A 19350-nucleotide genomic window follows, 5' to 3' on the forward strand; every position below is an offset into this window, starting at 1 on the left:
CTCTACCCATCATACACAACTTTGATGATTTAATTCTTGTCAAGTTTATTAAACGCTTTTTGTTCATTCATGCTCTGTCCAGCGTCCCCTATTCGGTTTCGCACTCTGATTTTGTATCGTTTGTTCAGATGAGAATTCTTCCGACGGGTTACATTTTCCCTTGTTGGTTGTTGCTTCCAACAACAGGTTTTGGCTGTGATGGCGTGTATAGATCAATAGTAAGTGTGCGGGTTACAGTCAGAACTTTGGTTCTGGTCCCACCAGTGGATAGTTGACATTTCCCTTAACAACGGTATTGCATACCTCCCAACCATCCCGGATTCTGCGGGACTTGCTCGATTTATCAGGGCTGTCCCGCACTCCCGCGGCTCACAGCTGATGTCCCGGCTCCTCCCCTCAGTGGAGTGAATAAATGAAATTAAATTATTATCGGCTCTGGATTTTCGGGGCGGCCGGGACTCGAACTCGTGGAGCTGTGAGTTCATTGTTTCAAAGGCAGCAGCTCTAACCACTGAGCTACTGCCTCTATTGAAACCAATAGGAAGATTTTGTTATCTTGACCTCTACACTGCAGGTGAGACACCAGAAGCAGGTTATTCAGCTGCAAAGATGGATGGAGGGAGGGATGAATGGAGGGATAGAGGGAGGGATGGATGGATGATAGAGAGATGAATGGAGGGATAGAGGGAGGGATGAATGGAGGGATAGAGGCAGGGATGGATGGTTGATAGAGGGATGAATGGAGGGATAGAGGGAGGGATGAATGGAGGGATAGAGGCAGGGATGGATGGTTGATAGAGGGATGAATGGAGGGATGGATGGATGATAGAGGGATGAATGGAGGGATGAATGGAGGGATAGAGGGATGAAAGGAGGGATAGAGGGAGGAATGGATGGATGATAGAGGGATGAATGGAGGGATGAATGGAGGGAAAGAAGGAGGGATGAATGGAGGGATAGAGGGATGAATGGAGGGATAGAGGGAGGGATGGATGATAGAGGGATGAATGGAGGGATAGAGGGATGAATGGAGGGATAGAGGGATGGATGATAGAGGGATGAATGGAGGGATAGAAGGAGGGATGAATGGAGGGATAGAGGGAGGGATGGATGGATGATAGAGGGATGAATGGAGGGATGAATGGAGGGATAGAGGGAGGGATGGATGAATGGAGGGATGAATGGAGGGATAGAGGGAGGGATGGATGCATGGATGATAGAGGGATGAATGGAGGGATAGAGGGATGGATGGATGATAGAGGGATGAATGGAGGGATGAATGGAGGGATAGAGGGAGGGATAGAGGGAGGCATGGATGGATGATAGAGGGATGAATGGAGGGATAGAGGGAGGGATAGAGGGATGAATGGAGGGATGAATGGAGGGATGAATGGAGAGATAGAGGGAGGGATAGAGGGAGGGATGGCTGATAGTGGGATGGATGGATGATAGAGGGATGGATGATAGAGGGATATATAGATACACGACAGATAATAGATAGATAGAGATAGAATCATAGATAGATAGAGGGCTAGAATCATAGATAGAATCATAGATAGATAGAGGGATAGAGATAGATAGATAATAGATAGATAGAGGGATAGATAGATAGAAGGATATAGATAGAGAGATAGAATCATAGATAGATAGATAGAGGGATAGAGATAGATAGATAAATACTGTATCTCAATGTTGGTGAAAGAGTCAGATTCATTTGTTCCCATAAAACTACTATAAAGAAATGAGGAAAAAAATACAAATACAATTTTTTTTTTTTTTTTTTTTTTTATCTTCACCACCTTGGATTCAAACCAGCAACGTTCAAAACTTGTGTCCAGCAACCTCCTGGCTTTCCTAGCTGCTCTAGCTGTTGAGTCACTAGGATTGATGATGTCAGAGGGAGGATTTCACATAAATGAACCTACAATGCAGCCTCTTACACAGCAGATTACACAGGACACAGCTACATTGTACAGAGCAGCATCTCTATCTCCTGTATTCTAGAGGGAGAGGAAAAGAGGATTTTTTTTTCTTCTAATAAAGTTACTAAAAATAATAAAAAAAATAGAATAATGTAATTTTATTGCACTTTTTTTATAAAATAATAAACATTACAAATCAGCAAATAACATGGACATATTTGGTGTCCCTGTAATCGTAATGACCTGAACAACACAGCGATCAGATTATTTATGGGGATCAGTAAATGGCGGGAAAAAAAAGGCGCAATTTATTATTTTTCTTTATTAAAACCCATATAAAATGTAATAAAAATGTATCACTGAGGCCGTGTTCACACATAGCGTAAATGCTGCATTTTTTCTGCAGGTGTCCGCGCCACGAGTGCAATAACAATGTTCTCTGATTATTGCGTGTTTGCGGTATTTTTTATACATTGTCCCCCTTATTTGATCCATGTTTGTTGCTGATGTGAATCCTGAAGCTTATAAAGAAAGAAACACCAAATCCGCACAGTTCAGCGGCGTCTTTCCACGCACCAGGGGCGGAGATTTCAGGACGTCTCATCCACTTTGCTTGGACAATTAGTCCATATTCACATGTAGTGTAAATGCTGCATTTTTTTCTGCTGTTTCTTTGCACACACATTTATTCTGCTGTGTTTAATTGTCCAAGTAAAGTAGATGTGATTCCATGAAAAGACGCCGCTGAATTCTGCGTTTTTTTTTGGGGGGGGGGGGGTTCTCTGGAGGTTAAAAAAATGCAGGAAAAAGCTTCTCTGTACATAAAAACACTTAAAAACGCAGATTCAAATGTGAACCAAACACGCATTAAATAATGGAGAAAAGGCAGAAAAAAAATGCAGCAAAAATGGAAAAAAACATAGAAGATAGTTATTGTGTAGTTTGTTGCAGACACAAAAAACACCGGATTTATGCAACGTGTGACCACGGCCTTATAGGCATATAAGCAATAAGCAACATATCATATAGTGACACAGAAATATAAAAAAAATCTGACTGCTATAAATATGAATGAACAGCCCGGGGCATCTGCTGAATGACCCTTACTGCTAAATGGGTGTGGCTAGGGGCGTGGTCAAAATTTGCCTACTTTGTCCCTCTTTCCTTTCTTGAAAAGTTGGGAGGTATGGTATTGTATAGCATGTTAGCGTGAGATGCCTTGACGGTTTGAGAGCTTCTTTCATCCTATACTTGCCTTGTTTAGCTCCCAGGTTCGACTATCAGGAATTGATCTTTTTTTTTCATACTGTCGGTTCTGTGGGTTTTAAGTTGTCTCTGGTGTCCTAGGGGTTGGAAAATTCATCTTTCCTTGCTGTGTTGTTTCTCATTGATATCACACTTTGGATTGACGTTTTTCCACTTTGACTCTTTTGCTTTTGGGCCGCTAGCATCAGCATTGCGATTCTTAAACTATTTGTCATCACTTACATAAGCATGGTGACTCTTAAACCATTTGTCATAGCATCCCCATCCTCACCCCTCGGTAATACAGTTCATTGTTTATTGTTCTTTAGGGTTTTGGTTTCAACATTTGGTTATGGGTCCGGTACATTTTAGTTGGTGAAATATCATTGCTGACACTTTCTCGTTTTCATTATGTTCTGAGAGTTTCATCCCAATGCCTGAGTGTCCATTTCCATCCCTCATGTGGGAAGTGGTGAATACAGACGATAACACTGGTGAGGTTTTTTTTGGTGGCTGTGCAAATGGTAAGCTCACAGTAAAACATGGTGAGAGTCGTATGTGTGGGCGATCACTATTTTTCATACATTCACTATTAAATGTTTGTTTCTAGAAGTGAAATGACCTGATAAATATATTTATATAAAAGTAAAACAACACAAAAATATATATATATACTTGCTGCTTACGTCAAGTCAAAATTTCTAAGTAAAGGAAATATGAATTAGCAATTGTTTTATTTATTTTACACCGGTCTATATTGGTATCCAGGCTTTTTGCATCATATATTCCGATAGGTGCTCACTTCTTGAAGGTGTGTTTTTGGCACCATTGCACTGGTTCCTGCATACTTGGGGACATGCGGAGTCCCGATTACAGGAATAGAAGTGGGATAATATAACTTTGTTTCCCAAACAAGCCCCGGTGGTCTTTATCGTGATAACATCAATTTAGTGATCGGGGGTTTTGCATTCGGATTTGATGCTCAAACAACCGAGCCTCCAGATATTTGTTCTTGGATACCTGTTTTTCCTTCCTTGGCAAAGTTTCCCCTGTCTCTAGTTGCAATTACCTTTTCTTTCGCCGTTCAGGTCCTTCGTTCTTACCTCATGACAATGGTTCCCCTCTCATAAATATTATTTTAATTGCTCCTTTGTGTTTCTCAGCCTCGAGGCTAGGAGATTGGTGCTAATTCATAATTGGTGCCATTACTGGCCAATCCTGAAATTCGTCGTATTTATAGTTGCCGTGCTGAGTTTTCTCCATGTATATTAGACCGGTTTTATTGCGTTTGTAACAATTTTCTCTATTACAGATGGTGTCAAACATGTGGTATCGTTTTTGGCCATTCATTTATCTTGGGCGACCAGGAGAATGGGAGAACCATGCACGTGGAAGCGGATTTGGGTTTTTCAGGTTTTGGATGTTCCCTGAAAGGCATCGAGGACCAATAGTTGGGATCTCCCGGATGCCTCTTTACCTCTTAGTTTGTTTTTCTATGCTGCTGGAAATGACCTCTGCCTCTTTATTTAACGCAACTTTCCACTATGATGTGTTCCATGGTTTCTTTGGTTTAGTCAGAGGTCAGTCCTCACGTGTATGACATGACGGCTATTTAGGAATCATGGAGTTCATGTTGGAGTGTCACGTTTTATTTGCTTTGCAGCGCACTTTTTCACAGCTTCTGTTTCCCGATGGTATACTTAACGGAAATTTGAGCTGACTTATTTCTTTCTATCGAGTGTTCCTTATTTTATGGGTGGGGGTCGGAGCGCAGTTTGCTACTTTGCTCCTCCTTGGCGGTCAATTTAACAGCGTTGATGGTTTTTGTACGAAAGCTACCTGTGCTGGGAGTCCAGCAGCGGCATAATGCTTTGTACTGGTTTACTGTGGTTTATTTACGTGGTTTTATCTTAATATTTTATGCTGTGACCGACCACCATCCACTAAAAGATGAGATTTGGTTATTAAATCTCCAAATAAAGAGAGTTCTGTTTTTATATATCTGAGTGTGGTTTTTCATTACATGGGACGATTAGTTTTGGGTTGTTGGGGTCTCAGCAGTCTATGGTTTACATTATCAGATGATTGTACTATTCCCACTTTAGTTCCATAATCATTTCTACAGTGTAATTTTTCTGTGTCCCAATTCTTATGCGACTCCTTTTAACTTCTTGTATCATGAAATTTAATTAATAACCACTTGCTGTATATTCTTTTGTGAGTTCACTTCTTTGGTTCTAGGATTTCCCCCTTCTCAAACAGTATTGTTATAATTACAATACAAACTGCGTATATTATTACCTGCTGAGACCGTTGTACATACTTTGAAAATTTATGTCACAATGGCTGTATAATCTGGATACTAAATTTTAATATTAGGCAAAAAAACTTTTAATTTGGGTTACACAGACATTAAATAAATACATTTTTCTTTTTATATAGCGCTACGATATCCTGCAGCGCTTTACCGACATCTGGAACACTGTTCCCATTAGGGCTCACAATCTAGAGTTCTTGTCTGTATGTCTTTGGAATGTTGGAGGAAACCGGAGTACCCAGAGGAAACCCACACAAACACAGGGAGAACATACAAACTCCTTGCAGATGTTGTCCTTGGTGGGATTTGAACCCAGGACCCCAGCGCTGCAAGACTGTGGTGCTAACCACTGAGCCACCGTGCCGCAGCATTATATGGGTGTCACACATATCAGGTGTAGCAAGCATACTGGGGTTCGTTCAGACCTATGTGCGCCTGATGTACAACAAAAAACACAAGAAAAGGAGGGCACAAGGGACAAACAACAGGAAACCCTGAAACAAGTGAGAGGGGTTGGTGGGTACCTCCTAATCTCATCTGCAGCTGTCCCTCCTCTCCTAACCAGTCTCTATACAGCCTCCGCAACTGTCGCCGAACAAGAACCTGAGACCCTTGGCAGACATATATTAGACCTGTGGGGTTCACTAGATCTCACAGCTGCACTAAAAAACCACCAGGGAAGAAAAGACAAACAGGGGGAAAACAACCAAAATGATATAGCCTGAGCACAGGAAACTTCAACAGCAGAACCTTCCTCCAAGGCGGCCTGAGACCAAATGACTTTGTATCTTCAGCAGAGATTGCTGGGTAACACCTCTATTTAACCCTGAAGAGCGTGAGTGCAGCTGAAAACACTCAGCAAGGAACTGCTTCAAAGGGCTGCAATAGAAAAACTGACTCTTAACCACTTCAGTGCCAAGAGAAACTAAAACCCATTTAACTGTAGAGAGCCAGATGAGAGGCTCCAGTCCAAAGGCTGCCACTGGTCTTTACATGCAGGGAGGTGAACGTGACAGCGGGTTTCTAAAATAAGTACACCAGCCTCATCAGGTCTAAGAGTTCTATTTCATAATGTATGCAGATTGCATTGTGAGATCTGGTGATAGAGCTCTATCTTGATTCTCGAAACACATGAATGGACAATACATGTATGATTGCTTGTCTGAACTAATAGCAGATGCCTTGGTATTTTTAGATTATCCCATCAGATATGTACATATAAAGAAACAGTGATGTGAAGCCAAGCAGAAAGCTACAGCTACAGCGACTGCTCTATTAATGGTGATTGGGATTGATTCATGTGTGAAATCTAAATCTTTGATGCAAACTATGAAAGTATAAATTATCTTGGCAGAGCAGAAGAAAATATTCAAAAGTCTCCCGAAACACACGTACATATTAAAATGATAAATGGAGAAAAGTATTTGGTAAATAATCAAGGCTGTATTTAATCTGCGGCTTTCCTAAATTTTCACTGCAAGATAAAGATTTGGAAGAAGTAAAAATGACTAAATGAAGGATGAGAGATGCAATTTTTGCTGCTCCTCCAATATATTTGCTGCTATCGTTTGATAGTGACAAATACAGACAGTATTTCTGAAAGTTAACTTAATAAAGATAAGTAAATAAAATATTTTAATATATTCAGTGAACTGTGCCGATGTGTATTGCTTTAAAAATGGAACAATTAGGTTTCCCATTTACCGTGTGTCATTGTTTCCCGCACCCCCTCACCCTCATGTGCCTAAAGCGGGCTTTACACGCTACAAGATCGCTACAGCGATCTCGTTGGGGTCACGGATTTTGTGACGCACATCTGGCCGCTGTAGCGATGTCGTTGTGTGTGACTCCTAGGGGTGATTTTGGATCGTTGCAAGAACGTCCAAAATTGCTCCTCGTTGACATGGGCGTCCTCTCCCAATTATCGCTGCTGTCGCTTGGGCGAAGTTGATCCTCGTCCCTGCGGCAGCACACATCGCTACGTGTGACGCCGCAGGAATGAGGAATCTCTCCTTACCTGCCACACGCCAGCAATGAGGAAGGAAGAAGGTGGGCGGGATGTTCATCCTGCTCATCTCCGCCCCTCCGCTTTGATTGGGCGGCCGCTTAGTGACGTCCCTGTGACGCCGAGCAAACCGCCCCCTTAGAAATGAGGTGGTTCGCCGGTCACAGCGACGTCGCCGAGCTGGTAAGTACGTGTGACGCTGCCGTAGTGATAATGTTCGCTACGGCGGCGATCTTCACATATCGGCATAATTATAGGGGCGGGTGCTATCACGCTCGCCATCGCTAACATCGGCTAGCGACGTCACAGCGTGTAAAGCCACTCTTATTCACACATCCATTGTCTATTATGCACCTAGTTTCCCTGTATTCTTTGCCCAATGTTACAGGTACTCATACATAATCATGGCAAACCATTAGTTCTGACTTCTGTCACTCCTGCTTTGTAGGTTCATTTCATCAATTACTTACAGCATTTATGATATTTTGGTTCCATTGATCCATTTCTTAGGCCTAAATTTCAATGTCACACAGTAGGGTTTTGCAACCTTATAATAAGAGGGAGCCTTTGAATATGGAAAGTTCAGTTGTGAAACAAAAGCTTTTTGGTAAAGTTCCTGGATCCTTGCGGCACCACGATAACTCCTAGGCAGTAGGCTCACTGTCTGGGTGTTATACGGTACTTGACACCGATCTCTCCTTCACCTTCTATATACAATCTCTTGCCCGCTCTTTTACTTGCACCTCAAGAACATCTCTAGAATCTGCCCTTTTCTCACCATAGAAACTACAAAATCCCTCACCATGGCCCTAATCTACTCCCACCTTGACTACTGGAACTCTCTAATAATTGGTCTACCCCTAACTAGACTCTCTCCTCTACAGTCCATCCTTAATGCAGCAGCCACGGTCACCTATCTGGCTAACCACTACTCGGATGCCTCTGCTCTGTGCCAGTCATTGCACTGGCTGCCCATATATCACAGGATCCAATTCATATTGCTTGTTCTCACCCACAAAGCTCTCCACAGTGCAGCACCCCCCTACATCTCCACCCTCATCTCTGTCTATCACCCCACACGTTCTCTACGCTCCGCAAACGACATTCGACTAATGTCCACACTAATCCGAACCTCCCACTCCCGGATCCAAGACTTCTCCCGAGCTGCACCAATCCTCTGGAATGCTCTACCCAAAGAAACCATGACGATCCACAACTTACTCAGCTTCAGATGCTGCTTAAAACCAAATCTTTTTAGGGTGGCCTATCACACTCCCTAATCTAATTAAATTCACATAGAGCCCCTCCACGACTTCTCACAACAACTCTCCATCAAATTCCACTGCACCCAAAAGCATCTCAAAGATTGGCTGACTGTCTCAGGCAGCCTCTATCTACCCCCCATTTCTTTCTTTGAGATGGCTGGATTGTCATTGTAAATAAGCACCTGTACCTTGTCCCCCCACCCCACTGCATTGTAGATTGTAAGCTCTCACATGGTTGTCTTTGTTGCTTTAAATATTGTATTTTCTATAACTATTGCGTGTATATGAACCTCTGAATTGTAAAGCGCTGTGGAATATGTTGGTGCTATAGAAATAAAGATTATTATTATTAATATTATTATTAGTCCTGTCTGGTTCTGGTCACGCATGGACCAAGGGCTGTCCGGTACACGGAGCAACAGACAAGCACAGACAAACTGCAGTCCAGTGTATGACAAGACTCACAGGGGACACCAGGGACACTTTAACAGCAGTGAGCCCTGCAGCTAGGGAGAGGGAAGATGGACACCTCCTGCACCCACCTACAGTTGACCCTGCACTCTGTAGCCAGGTTCTTTCACTCTATCACCAAGCAGGATACCTAATGCCCTTGCAAAAGCCCTGAGCTTACCCTAGTGAGAAGGCAGGCGAGGAACAGTGGTCCGACCACTGCACTAAAACCACATTAAGGGAAGGAAGACAAACAAGGGAATAAACCAAAGATAAACTCCAACATCTTGGCTGCAGTCAGGCACCAGGACTGTAGCCTATGCTGCTTCAAATAACAAGGGCTCCAGCAGCTCCTTCCACCTCAAGGCCAAGTCTCAGACTGAGGAATCAGTATGACCGGCACCCTCTAAAGGGAGATGTGACCATATGAAGGGGATGGGAGTGGTCACAAACAGAATGCACCTGAGGAAAGGAATCAGAAGCTGCTGGCAAGGAAAACTGACATTAACCCTTGCTACACCAAAAAGAAAGAAAACAGATTTAATCTCCAGAGTCTCACAAGGCAAAGTGAGACTCATGGCCCAAACCTGTTACAAGTCTCCAAACAACAGAATGCAATTTTATTTAATATATATTCATTGCAGAACACTGGGCTCAGGACAGGGGGATCCTCTGCCCAGGAACCTCATCTTTTAGCCATGGTTTAGAACAACCATAAAGACTGTAGTTCACTTTGTATGTCCTGTATTGTCTTGTATTACACAGGTAGCCATGGATTTTAATGAGCACTAAACAATGTTAAGCGTCGGGAAACTTAACATGTGTTGCAAAAATGATCACTTGTATGCCACCCAAGCAGCACTCGAACTGCTCGGATCATGGCTCGAGGGTCTCCGGACCTGGGGGCTTGCGGCCACTTCAAATGTAAGGGGGGGTATTTACAGGGGATGAAGGTTCATCACGCCACCCGTGGTTCGCGGTAAGGGGAGTACCGCAACTACATACTACCGATGGGAGTACCCGGGGAGATGGAGTGGGGCAGCCAGATGGTGTTCCCTCCATGGGTAGGGGAGACCCCGGGACTCTGGAGATATAGGTGGCGGATAGCACTGTACAGGCTATGCGAGCAGGCAGGATGCAGGAAGAGCAGTGTACTCACTCAGGCTGTGTGGAGGTTGGTGCAACCATTAAGCAGACTCTGACACAGGGGTAAACCAAGTCTCTTGGTACCGCTGATGTCGCGGTCGGGGAGGGGACGCTGCGCTCACCACGCTCGGGTCCGGCGCTGCTGCTACTGCTGCTCGGTGGCTCGAGCGGTGGGCCGGATCCGGGGACTCGAGCGGCGCTCCTCGCCCGTGAGTGAAAGGGGAATAGTTTTTGGGGTTTGGGAAGTTAGTCCGTGACGCCACCCACGGTTTGTGGTCAGGTTGGGACACCACCTCTGCTCTGGACGGGGGATCCCGGGAGCGATGACAGGGAGCAGCCGAGATGTTTCTCTCCCCTCCGTGGGTAGGGGGATTTGGTGGTCCCAGGGCCCGGTGATGGTGACTGGACAGTGGATGGCAGGGTCGTGGGGCAGACGGCACGGTGGTACTCACTCAGCCAATAACGTATATGGAGTCTCTGGTAAAACAAACAGCTGGATGGACGGGTCCCGCAGCCAGCTGCTGTAGTTTCTCCCCTGACTCCAGGCTAATAGTGTGCGTCCTTCCCTGCACTTTCTTTATATGCTCCTCCTGTGCTCCGGTTTCCAGCTGGCTCCCCGGTTCGGTACCGGACGGGCCACCACCCTGTCCCGGCTACCTACGGTTCCACCAGGACTGTCTTCCCGGCCCCTGCAGACGGCCACTACCATCTGCCTGACTGACTACAAGAGGGTCCTAGGCTCCAACCTAGGCCCCTGTCTGCTTCTGCCACTCTGCACACCTCCTCTCCCTTCCTCTTCCTGGACTTGTCTGTCTTCTTTCCTGCCTCAGACCAGCTAGACTCCTCGGTGGTCATGTCCATCTGCCTCACTCCGCCAACCTGGTGTGTCTGTCTGAACCCGAGGGAGGAAATCAGGTCTCACTGGAGATGACTGCTGTGACCTGCTGGGGGTGGGGGTGTGTGTGTGTTGTTACCTGTGGCCCCTGGCTAGTCCAGGGCGCCACATTCCCCCTTGGTTAAATGCAGACCATCCGCGGGCTGCCCGTCCATCACCGGTTTTATTTTCACAACTGAAAAAGAAAATAAGCAAGCATGTTCAGAAATCTTCCCTTACAGGAGGCATATCACTTCAACCGTTGCAACAACAATAAAACACTTTTAATAATAACAACGGAACGGGTCCTTCAGTCACCCACCCAAACAACCTAGCCCTGATGCTGCCCCTAAGAAGTGGGCAGCACCCCTTGACCCCAGTCCAGAAACGGGCCCAGATTTAACGGGACGGGTACTTCGCTGCCGTTGCGGCCGGGCAGACTGCCGGAGCCGTCGTCATCTCCGTTGCGGCAGGGCGGACTGTCGGGGCCGTCGTCATCGGCGGTGCGGCCGGGATGGAAGCCGGGGCCGGTGGCAGGGTGGTGACAAAAGTAAAGCCTGGGGGCCCCAGGTCTGGGCCCTCCCTCACAGACGCTGCGAGCTCCGCTACAGGTGACAGGGGTAACGGGTCGGTCGGGGCATTGGCCGCGGGCATGGGCACTGAGGTTTCAGTGGTGCCGGACGGACGGGACATCTCGTGCAGCGATGCTCCAGGAACCAAATACTTGCAGAGTCCTGGCGTCCCTGCTTCCACAGCCGCGGTTCACATGCGGCCGGACGCCATCCTTGCCCCCTTGTTTTCTTTCTGGCACCTCCTCTTCAGGGGCGGAGCTTCGGCTTTCGCGCCTCCACTGCTCGGGAAGACGCTCGAGCGGGGAACTTTTCGCGCCTAAGATGGCGGCTTCTGAAAATTTTCGGCCGGACACCTCCGGCGGGACACGAGGCGCACTTCCACCAGGTGGTAGAATGGTAAGATCCTGTTCGTGACGCCAAGTTATCGCGGGCGGGGAGGGGATGCTGCGCTCACCACGCTCGGGTCCGGTGCTGCTGCTACTGCTGCTCGGTGGCTCGAGCAGTGGGCCGGATCCGGGGACTCGAGCGGCGCTCCTCGCCCATGAGTGAAAGGGGAATAGTTTTTGGGGTTTGGGAAGTCGGTCCGTGACGCCACCCACGGTTTGTGGTGAGGTTGGGACACCACCGCTGCTCTGGACGGGGGATACCGGGAGCGATGACAGGGAGCAGCCGAGATGTTTCTCTCCCCTCCTTGGGTAGGGGGATTTGGTGGTCCCGGGGCCCGGTGATGGTGACTGGACAGTGGACGGCAGGGTTTGGTGGGGTGCAGGGTCGTGGGGCAGACGGCACGGTGGTACTCACTCAGCCAATAACGTATATGGAGTCTCTGGTAAAACAAACAGCTGGATGGACGGGTCTCGCAGCCGGCTGCTGTAGTTTCTCCCCTGACTCCAGGCTAAAAGTGTGCATCCTTCCCTGCACTTTCTTTATATGCTCCTCCTGTGCTCCGGTTTCCAGCTGGCTCCCCAGTTCGGTACCGGACGGGCCACCACTCTGTCCCGGCTAGCTACGGTTCCACCAGGACTGTCATCCCGGCCCCTGCAGATGGCCACTACCGTCTGCCTGACTGACTACAAGAGGGTCCTAGGCTCCAACCTAGGCCCCTGTCTGCTTCCGCCACTCTGCACACCTCCTTTCCCTTCCTCTGCCTGGACTTGTCTGTCTTGTTTCCTGCCTCAGACCAGCTAGACTCCTCGGTGGTCATGTCCATCTGCCTCACTCCGCCCACCTGGTGTGTCTGTCTGAAACCGAGGGAGGAAATCAGGTCTCACTGGAGATGACTGCTGTGACCTGCTGGGGGTGTGTGTGTGTGTGAGTTGTTAACTGTAGCCCCTGGCTAGTCCAGGGCGCCACACTGCCACTCTGGGGAGCTCCTCCGGGTATCCGTCCTTACTGGTATTGCTTAGTGGTCTGGAGCCTGCCTCCTTGCACAATTGTGTAGATGTTGCTGAGTGACCCTTCAGCCTCAAGATGTCAGGGTCCCGCTCCCTATATTTAAATTGTAGAGCTGTGCTCTCGATGGCTGACACTTGGGATCTTTGCAGGCTGCATAAGCTGGAAAGCCCTATCCCTCTCGTTGTGTTGGCGCCTTCGATCTCTGAGCTCTTGGGGAAAGTTCATAAAGAGACGATCCTCCACAGGTGAATTACCAGGTTGCGTAAAGCTACTTCCTGATCTAGGGTCCTATACCCTGCTGTGCTCGGTACCGGTCCGGTTACTGGACTTTCAGGTACGGACCATTCTCCAAAACTAAATTGGTACACCCTCTTCAATACACTGCTACCGGGTCTCCGACTCCTCTGGTCCCAGACCACCGTCTGCGACCCAACCAAGATCACACAGGGAGCCACAACTCCCTCAGCTCATCACTCTTTGGGAGCTACTCCTGAACTCTAGGGAGCTGCTACTCCCAGCTCCTCACTCTTTGGGACTACTCCTGAACTGACTTCCTCCCTCCCACCAGTCTGCCTGACCCCTAGGCGGGTGGCCCTGTTCCAGCTAGATCACCCACTGGTGTGCCTGACAGGGTGTGGTGTGAGGTGTGGTTAGGATTTGAGTGCTGATGGAAGCAATACCAGTAGTTAGGATCCCAGAACCATGGAGGGTGAGTTCTGCACCACGAAAGACAGGGGTGCAGTTCCCTGTGACACCCTGATAGAGTCAGGGGCATCACACTTGCATGACTGCAAAGGACACTTTGTAATCAGTTTATTTCCATTGATTCTTTAACAATTAAGCCTTTTTTGATGCAAAGATACCAAATACGAAAAAGAATTTGTGATCGTTAAAGGGATCATCCTAAGCTTTAACATTGATGACTTAGGGTGGCTTTACATGCTGCGATATCCGGCCCGATATCGCTAGCATGAGACCCGCCCCATCGTTTGTGCGCGACGGGCATATCGCTGCCCGTCGCGCACAAAATCGCGCACCCCCGTCACACGTACTTACCTGCCCTTCGACGTCGCTGTGAGCGGCGAACCACCTCCTTTCTAAGGGGGCGGTCCGTTCGGCGTCACAGCGACGTCACTAAGTGGTCGCCCAATGAAAGCGGAGCGGCGGAGATGAGCGGGATGTAACATCCTTCCTTCCGCATTGTGGCCGGAGGCAGGTAAGGGGGCGATCCTCGTTCCTGCGGCGTCACACATAGCGATGTGTGCTGCCGCAGGGACGAGGATCTACTTCACCCCAGCGACAGCAGCGATAACTGGCAGCGGACCCCCATGTCAGCGAGGAGCGATTTTGGACGTTTTTGCAACGATCCAAAATGGCTCCTAGAAGTCACACGCTACGACATCGCTACAGCGGCCGGATGTGCGTCCCAAAATCCATGACCCCAACGAGATCGCTGTAGCGAAACCGTAGCGTGTAAAGCCCGCTTTATCCTTAAGATAGGTCATCAACGTCTGATCGGTGGTGATGTGACACCCAGCACCTTCGCTGATCAACTGTTACCGTGTTACCGGTGTTGCTGCCTGCAATAAGTACCCAATTTAAAAGCTGTGCAGCACAGCTCCGTCCATGGAGTAGTGACAACAGCCAGGTTCTGCACATCCACCACCTATTGCTTTGAATAGGGGGCAGATGTACAGTACCCAGGCGTGGTCACTGTACAGTTTACAGAGCTGTGCAGAGTCGCAAACAAGCATTTCCAGCCGCCGCCAAGACTGGGTCCAGCACTAATAGGCGAGGTGCCGGGTGTCACAATCTCACCGATCAGACATTGATGACCTATCCTATTTCATCAATGTAAAAAATATGGATAAGTCCAGTGTAAAAAACAACAGAGGTTATGTGGCCAAATATCGCTATGACCCCCTAGTGTACTGTGACAAGCATATAATTCAACCACCTTTAGCTTTTTGCAACTTGCCTGTCAAAGTCATGGTACCTAGGGGTCTAAATTTGAGTCCATTACCTACAATGTAGTCACAACACATAGCAATCATTGGTCTCTCAACCTGTGTCATGGCCATAGTTATGGTGTCGTTTTTGTGCTGTTTTCTACTGCATACTGCAGTCACAGGGTGATTTGCAATTGGTTTGTGAAGTTGTAGAGGCTGTAAATTAAAATTTTTAGTGGAAGAACTCTACATACAGATTGTACAGAATTATTTTTTATTTCTCCATTGGCTTCGAGACATCACCAGTCATACCCGATCCAGTTCTGCTTTACCAGAAATTACTTTCAGCTCTACTACATCATTCTTTAGTGCCAACCCTACATGCTGTTCTAAAACTGCTCTTCTGGACCCAAAACCTCAAGGATCCACTTCACCATGTGAGACATAACAGATGTTTTATGTAGAATTATATGTCAGAGTTATTTTGCATTTGACAATTTCTACATAACACATCTAGCAGTTGGCCACAATGTTAGGCTCACTATGTGAGCTCCGGGAGACTGCAGACAGGTAGCAAAGGTTCTTGAGACTACAGACAGGTAGCAGCGGTCCTGGAGAATACAGTCAGGTAGCAGAGGTCCTCGAGACTTCATGCCTCAACTGTCTGCTGCGTTGATGCATGACAGAATTCCAAGATAGTTCCCAAAGGTGCAGCAACAACACCGGATTACGCATTACGGACTCATTTAGGAGGGACCGTGAGAGAGGGATACTGTTACACACCTGTTCTAGGTCAGTGCTCAGCTCTACTCACTCAAGTCCGCCAAACATTCTTGCGCTCCCAGTTGGGCTTAGCAAGCAGCTAAGCGTGCTCCCTTTTGATCATCTACCTAGGTCTATGTAAGGCCTACCAAGACACACACCTGTGTCTTGGTATTAAAACTTTTTGCTTGTCTGTGCACAATGAACTGTCCATGGGCCCCAGGATATTTGCTGTCCGCCTACAGATTCCAGTGCCTCCGCTACCTGTTATGAGTCTTCCAAGACATCTGCAACCCGTCTGTGGTCAGTGGATGTCTCCTTTCTGCCTGTGGCTTTCAATACCTCTGCTACATGTTCTCAGTCTTCCAGATCCTCAGCTAACTGTCTGCGGTCTCCAGGAGATCTCCTGTCTGCCTGCAGCTGCCAGTACCTCTGCTACCGGTTCAGTCTTTCAGGATATCGCTACCTGTCTGCTGTCTCCAGGATGTCTATTCTCTGCATGTGGCTTCCTGTATCTCTGCTACCTGTTCTGGGCCTTCCAGGACTTTCTGCAACCTGTCTGTAGTCTCCAGGACGTCTCCTGTTTGCCTGCAGCTTCTAATACCTAAACTACCTTTTCTTGGTCTGCCAGGACCTCTGCTATCTGTCTGTGGGCTCCAGGACATCTCCTATCTGCCTGTGGCTTCCAGTACCACTAATACCTGTTACCCATCTTCCTGAACCTCTGCTACCTGTCTACGGTCTCCAGTATGTCTGCTGTCTGTCTATGGTTTGCAGTAGCTCTGCTTTTGGTATTCCAAACCTCTGCTACCTGTCTGTGGTCTCCATGACGTGTTATGTCTGTCTGCAACTTCCAATAGCTCTGCTACCTGTTCTCAGTCTTCCAAGACCTCTGTTACTTTTCTGCAGTCTCCAGGACTTCTGCTGCCTGTCTGTTGCCTCCAGGACCTCTACTACCTATCTGCAGTCTCCTGTAACGCTGATTCCTGTTTCAGACATGCCTCAACTGTCTGCGGCACAGACGCCTGTGTGTCCACCGGGTCCTTGGGCTATGAGGATCTATCTCACCTAGTGAGCACCTAACCCACAATTTATTTTTCTCTCATAATCCAACAAAAAGCTTTTGTATTCCTCCATACACATATGAATGGATGTAAATGAGAGTCCTAATGTTTCTGCACAAGTTGTACTTGGAGCTTGTTTTATCCACCTTTTATAAGTCTCGTCCTGAGATGACAAAAATTGTCAACATAAATCTACTATTTTCCTATTTATCTAGTTATAACACTATTCCTTTCAAGCATGTGGGTTGATTTTACTAAAAATGTGGGCCACGGTAATGGATTTCGCTGTTGGAAATCAATACCGCTCATTATAATGTAACTTGATACGCACAATACACTGGAATTAAATGAAAATCACTTTATTGAAAGAAGGAAGTATACGATGTTGGGAATAAATTATCCTTTTATGTCTGTAATTAAATTTTACATCATATATAAATGCTAAATTGCTTGGAAGATAGCGGCATCAAAACTGTTTGATGATGTGTTATGGCCACAAGACGATAGCGCACGACTGCCTTGAACCTATACTCGGCAGGTCTGTCGTATGCCAACATAAAGCATTTAATGCACAACTGGATAACAATATAAATGGCTTTTGGTGCATTTACTAGAGAATAGGAAAATTGGTCTTGTCCCTGTAAATCTGTTTTTATTTGCAAAGCAAGTCATGCGCGCGGTGACCTCAATATCCTACAACGTCCCGGCTTTGCATAGCAAGTATAAACTGCTTAGCCGCGGTCTCTTCGAAGCTTGAACACTGGGGCGCCTTAAAGTAGTAATCTTACACATTATCAGCAGCTGAACCATTGCCTTCCCCAAGCACTCAATAACAGTAAAATGAGTCAGATAGCTGTAATAAGTATACGTTTCAGAAGGAACGGCGTTTCGAAGCTGCCAGAGTGAAACGTCACCTATGGATTCCAGGCGCATCAGAATTCCGAAGAGTCATTGCGAAGAATTGGGTGCCGGCATTATCGCTCTACGGCTCAAATTTAAATGTCATTTAAAAAGTTGACATGTTGGAACGAGTACATTAAAGATTAGCGCCGAGCGAATATCAATGCGACTTTCACATTTATATGATTGTAGAATAATCCTTGGAAAAATACATGTTGCAGTGAACACGAAAAAATAGCCTGTAGAGGAAGAATGCAGAAATCATTTTCGCTATTGATTCCCAAGTGTTTGTAAAAATCCTGCCCAGATAAGCCCTATGCAATTAAATGGAATATTTCTGTCCCTGCCGGTACCAGTCACAGCTGAGACGTGGCTTAGAAAATCACAATGAAATTCTATTTCACCGGTATAAACCTGACCCCTGAGTTCGCTTTTTTCCACTCTGCTGCCTGCTATATCATTATTTTAGCTAGCAGTTTTGATGACTGTGTAGCCAATAATTATTACCGTGAATATTCTGTTGATGTCTTGCAGCGGAGTCCGTCTCTGACACGCATATGGAGACATATGGACACAAGATGAAGAGACCGGAGGATTGAAAGTGGCAGAGCAATCTTCCTGGACCTGTAGGGAAAAATACATATAAGAATAACAGCCATGTTATAAAAAAAAATTTAATGTTTTATTCCTTCCGCTTTGTTGTTTGCCCAGTTAACATAAAAAAAGGAAAATTATATTATAAGTAATTCTCTATGAATCTGCTCCAATTATAATCCCCATGGTCTTAGAAAAGAGGTTTGCAATTTTATGCAATTAACTTTACCCGTGCGACAGTACAATCAGCAGTTATTGCCCCTCGATATATTTATGTTGAAGCGTTTCTAAACTGACATGTGCCTGATGGCAAAACGTGTGATGACAAATTAATACATGCAAATAACAAATATTTAACATTGGAATTTATTATTTTACAAACTATTACCCAGTGCTAGAGAATAGCTTGAGGAACAATATATAGAGACAGTATATATATAGATATAGATTTTATATATATATATATATATATATATATATATATATATATATATATATATATACGCGTGCCATATTGTTACTGATCTGTTTTTGAAGCAATTTTTGACTAACATATACACTGTATGTGTATATATATATATATATATATATATATATATATATATATATATATATACATATATGCAATGCAGTATATATATATATATATATATACATACTGTATATACAGTTCAGACCAAAAGTTTGGACACACTTTCTCATCTCTAGAATAACTGTTAAGAGGAGACTTTGTGCAGCAGGCCTTCATGCTAAAATAGCTACTAGGAAACCGCTGCTGAGGACAGGCAACAAGCAGAAGGGATTTGTTTGGGCTAAAGAACACAAGGAATGGACATTAGACCAGTGGAAATCTGTTCTTTGGTCAGATGAGTCCAAATTTGAGATCTTTG

At 46.1% G+C, this 19350-nt stretch overlaps 1 protein-coding gene across 1 annotated transcript in view; it reads right to left on the reverse strand.

Moving 5' to 3' along the window:
* DNTT (DNA nucleotidylexotransferase) overlaps positions 1 to 19350 on the reverse strand; it is a 599319-nt gene that overhangs the window by 423614 nt on the left and 156355 nt on the right. Inside the window, exon 3 of the mRNA XM_075352281.1 lies at positions 18374 to 18490. Coding sequence (XP_075208396.1) covers positions 18374 to 18490 — 117 coding nt within the window. The remainder of the gene's footprint in view (positions 1 to 18373; positions 18491 to 19350) is intronic.

Source organism: Anomaloglossus baeobatrachus, chromosome 5 (genome assembly GCF_048569485.1).
Source record: "Anomaloglossus baeobatrachus isolate aAnoBae1 chromosome 5, aAnoBae1.hap1, whole genome shotgun sequence".
Classification (NCBI taxonomy): domain Eukaryota; kingdom Metazoa; phylum Chordata; class Amphibia; order Anura; family Aromobatidae; genus Anomaloglossus; species Anomaloglossus baeobatrachus.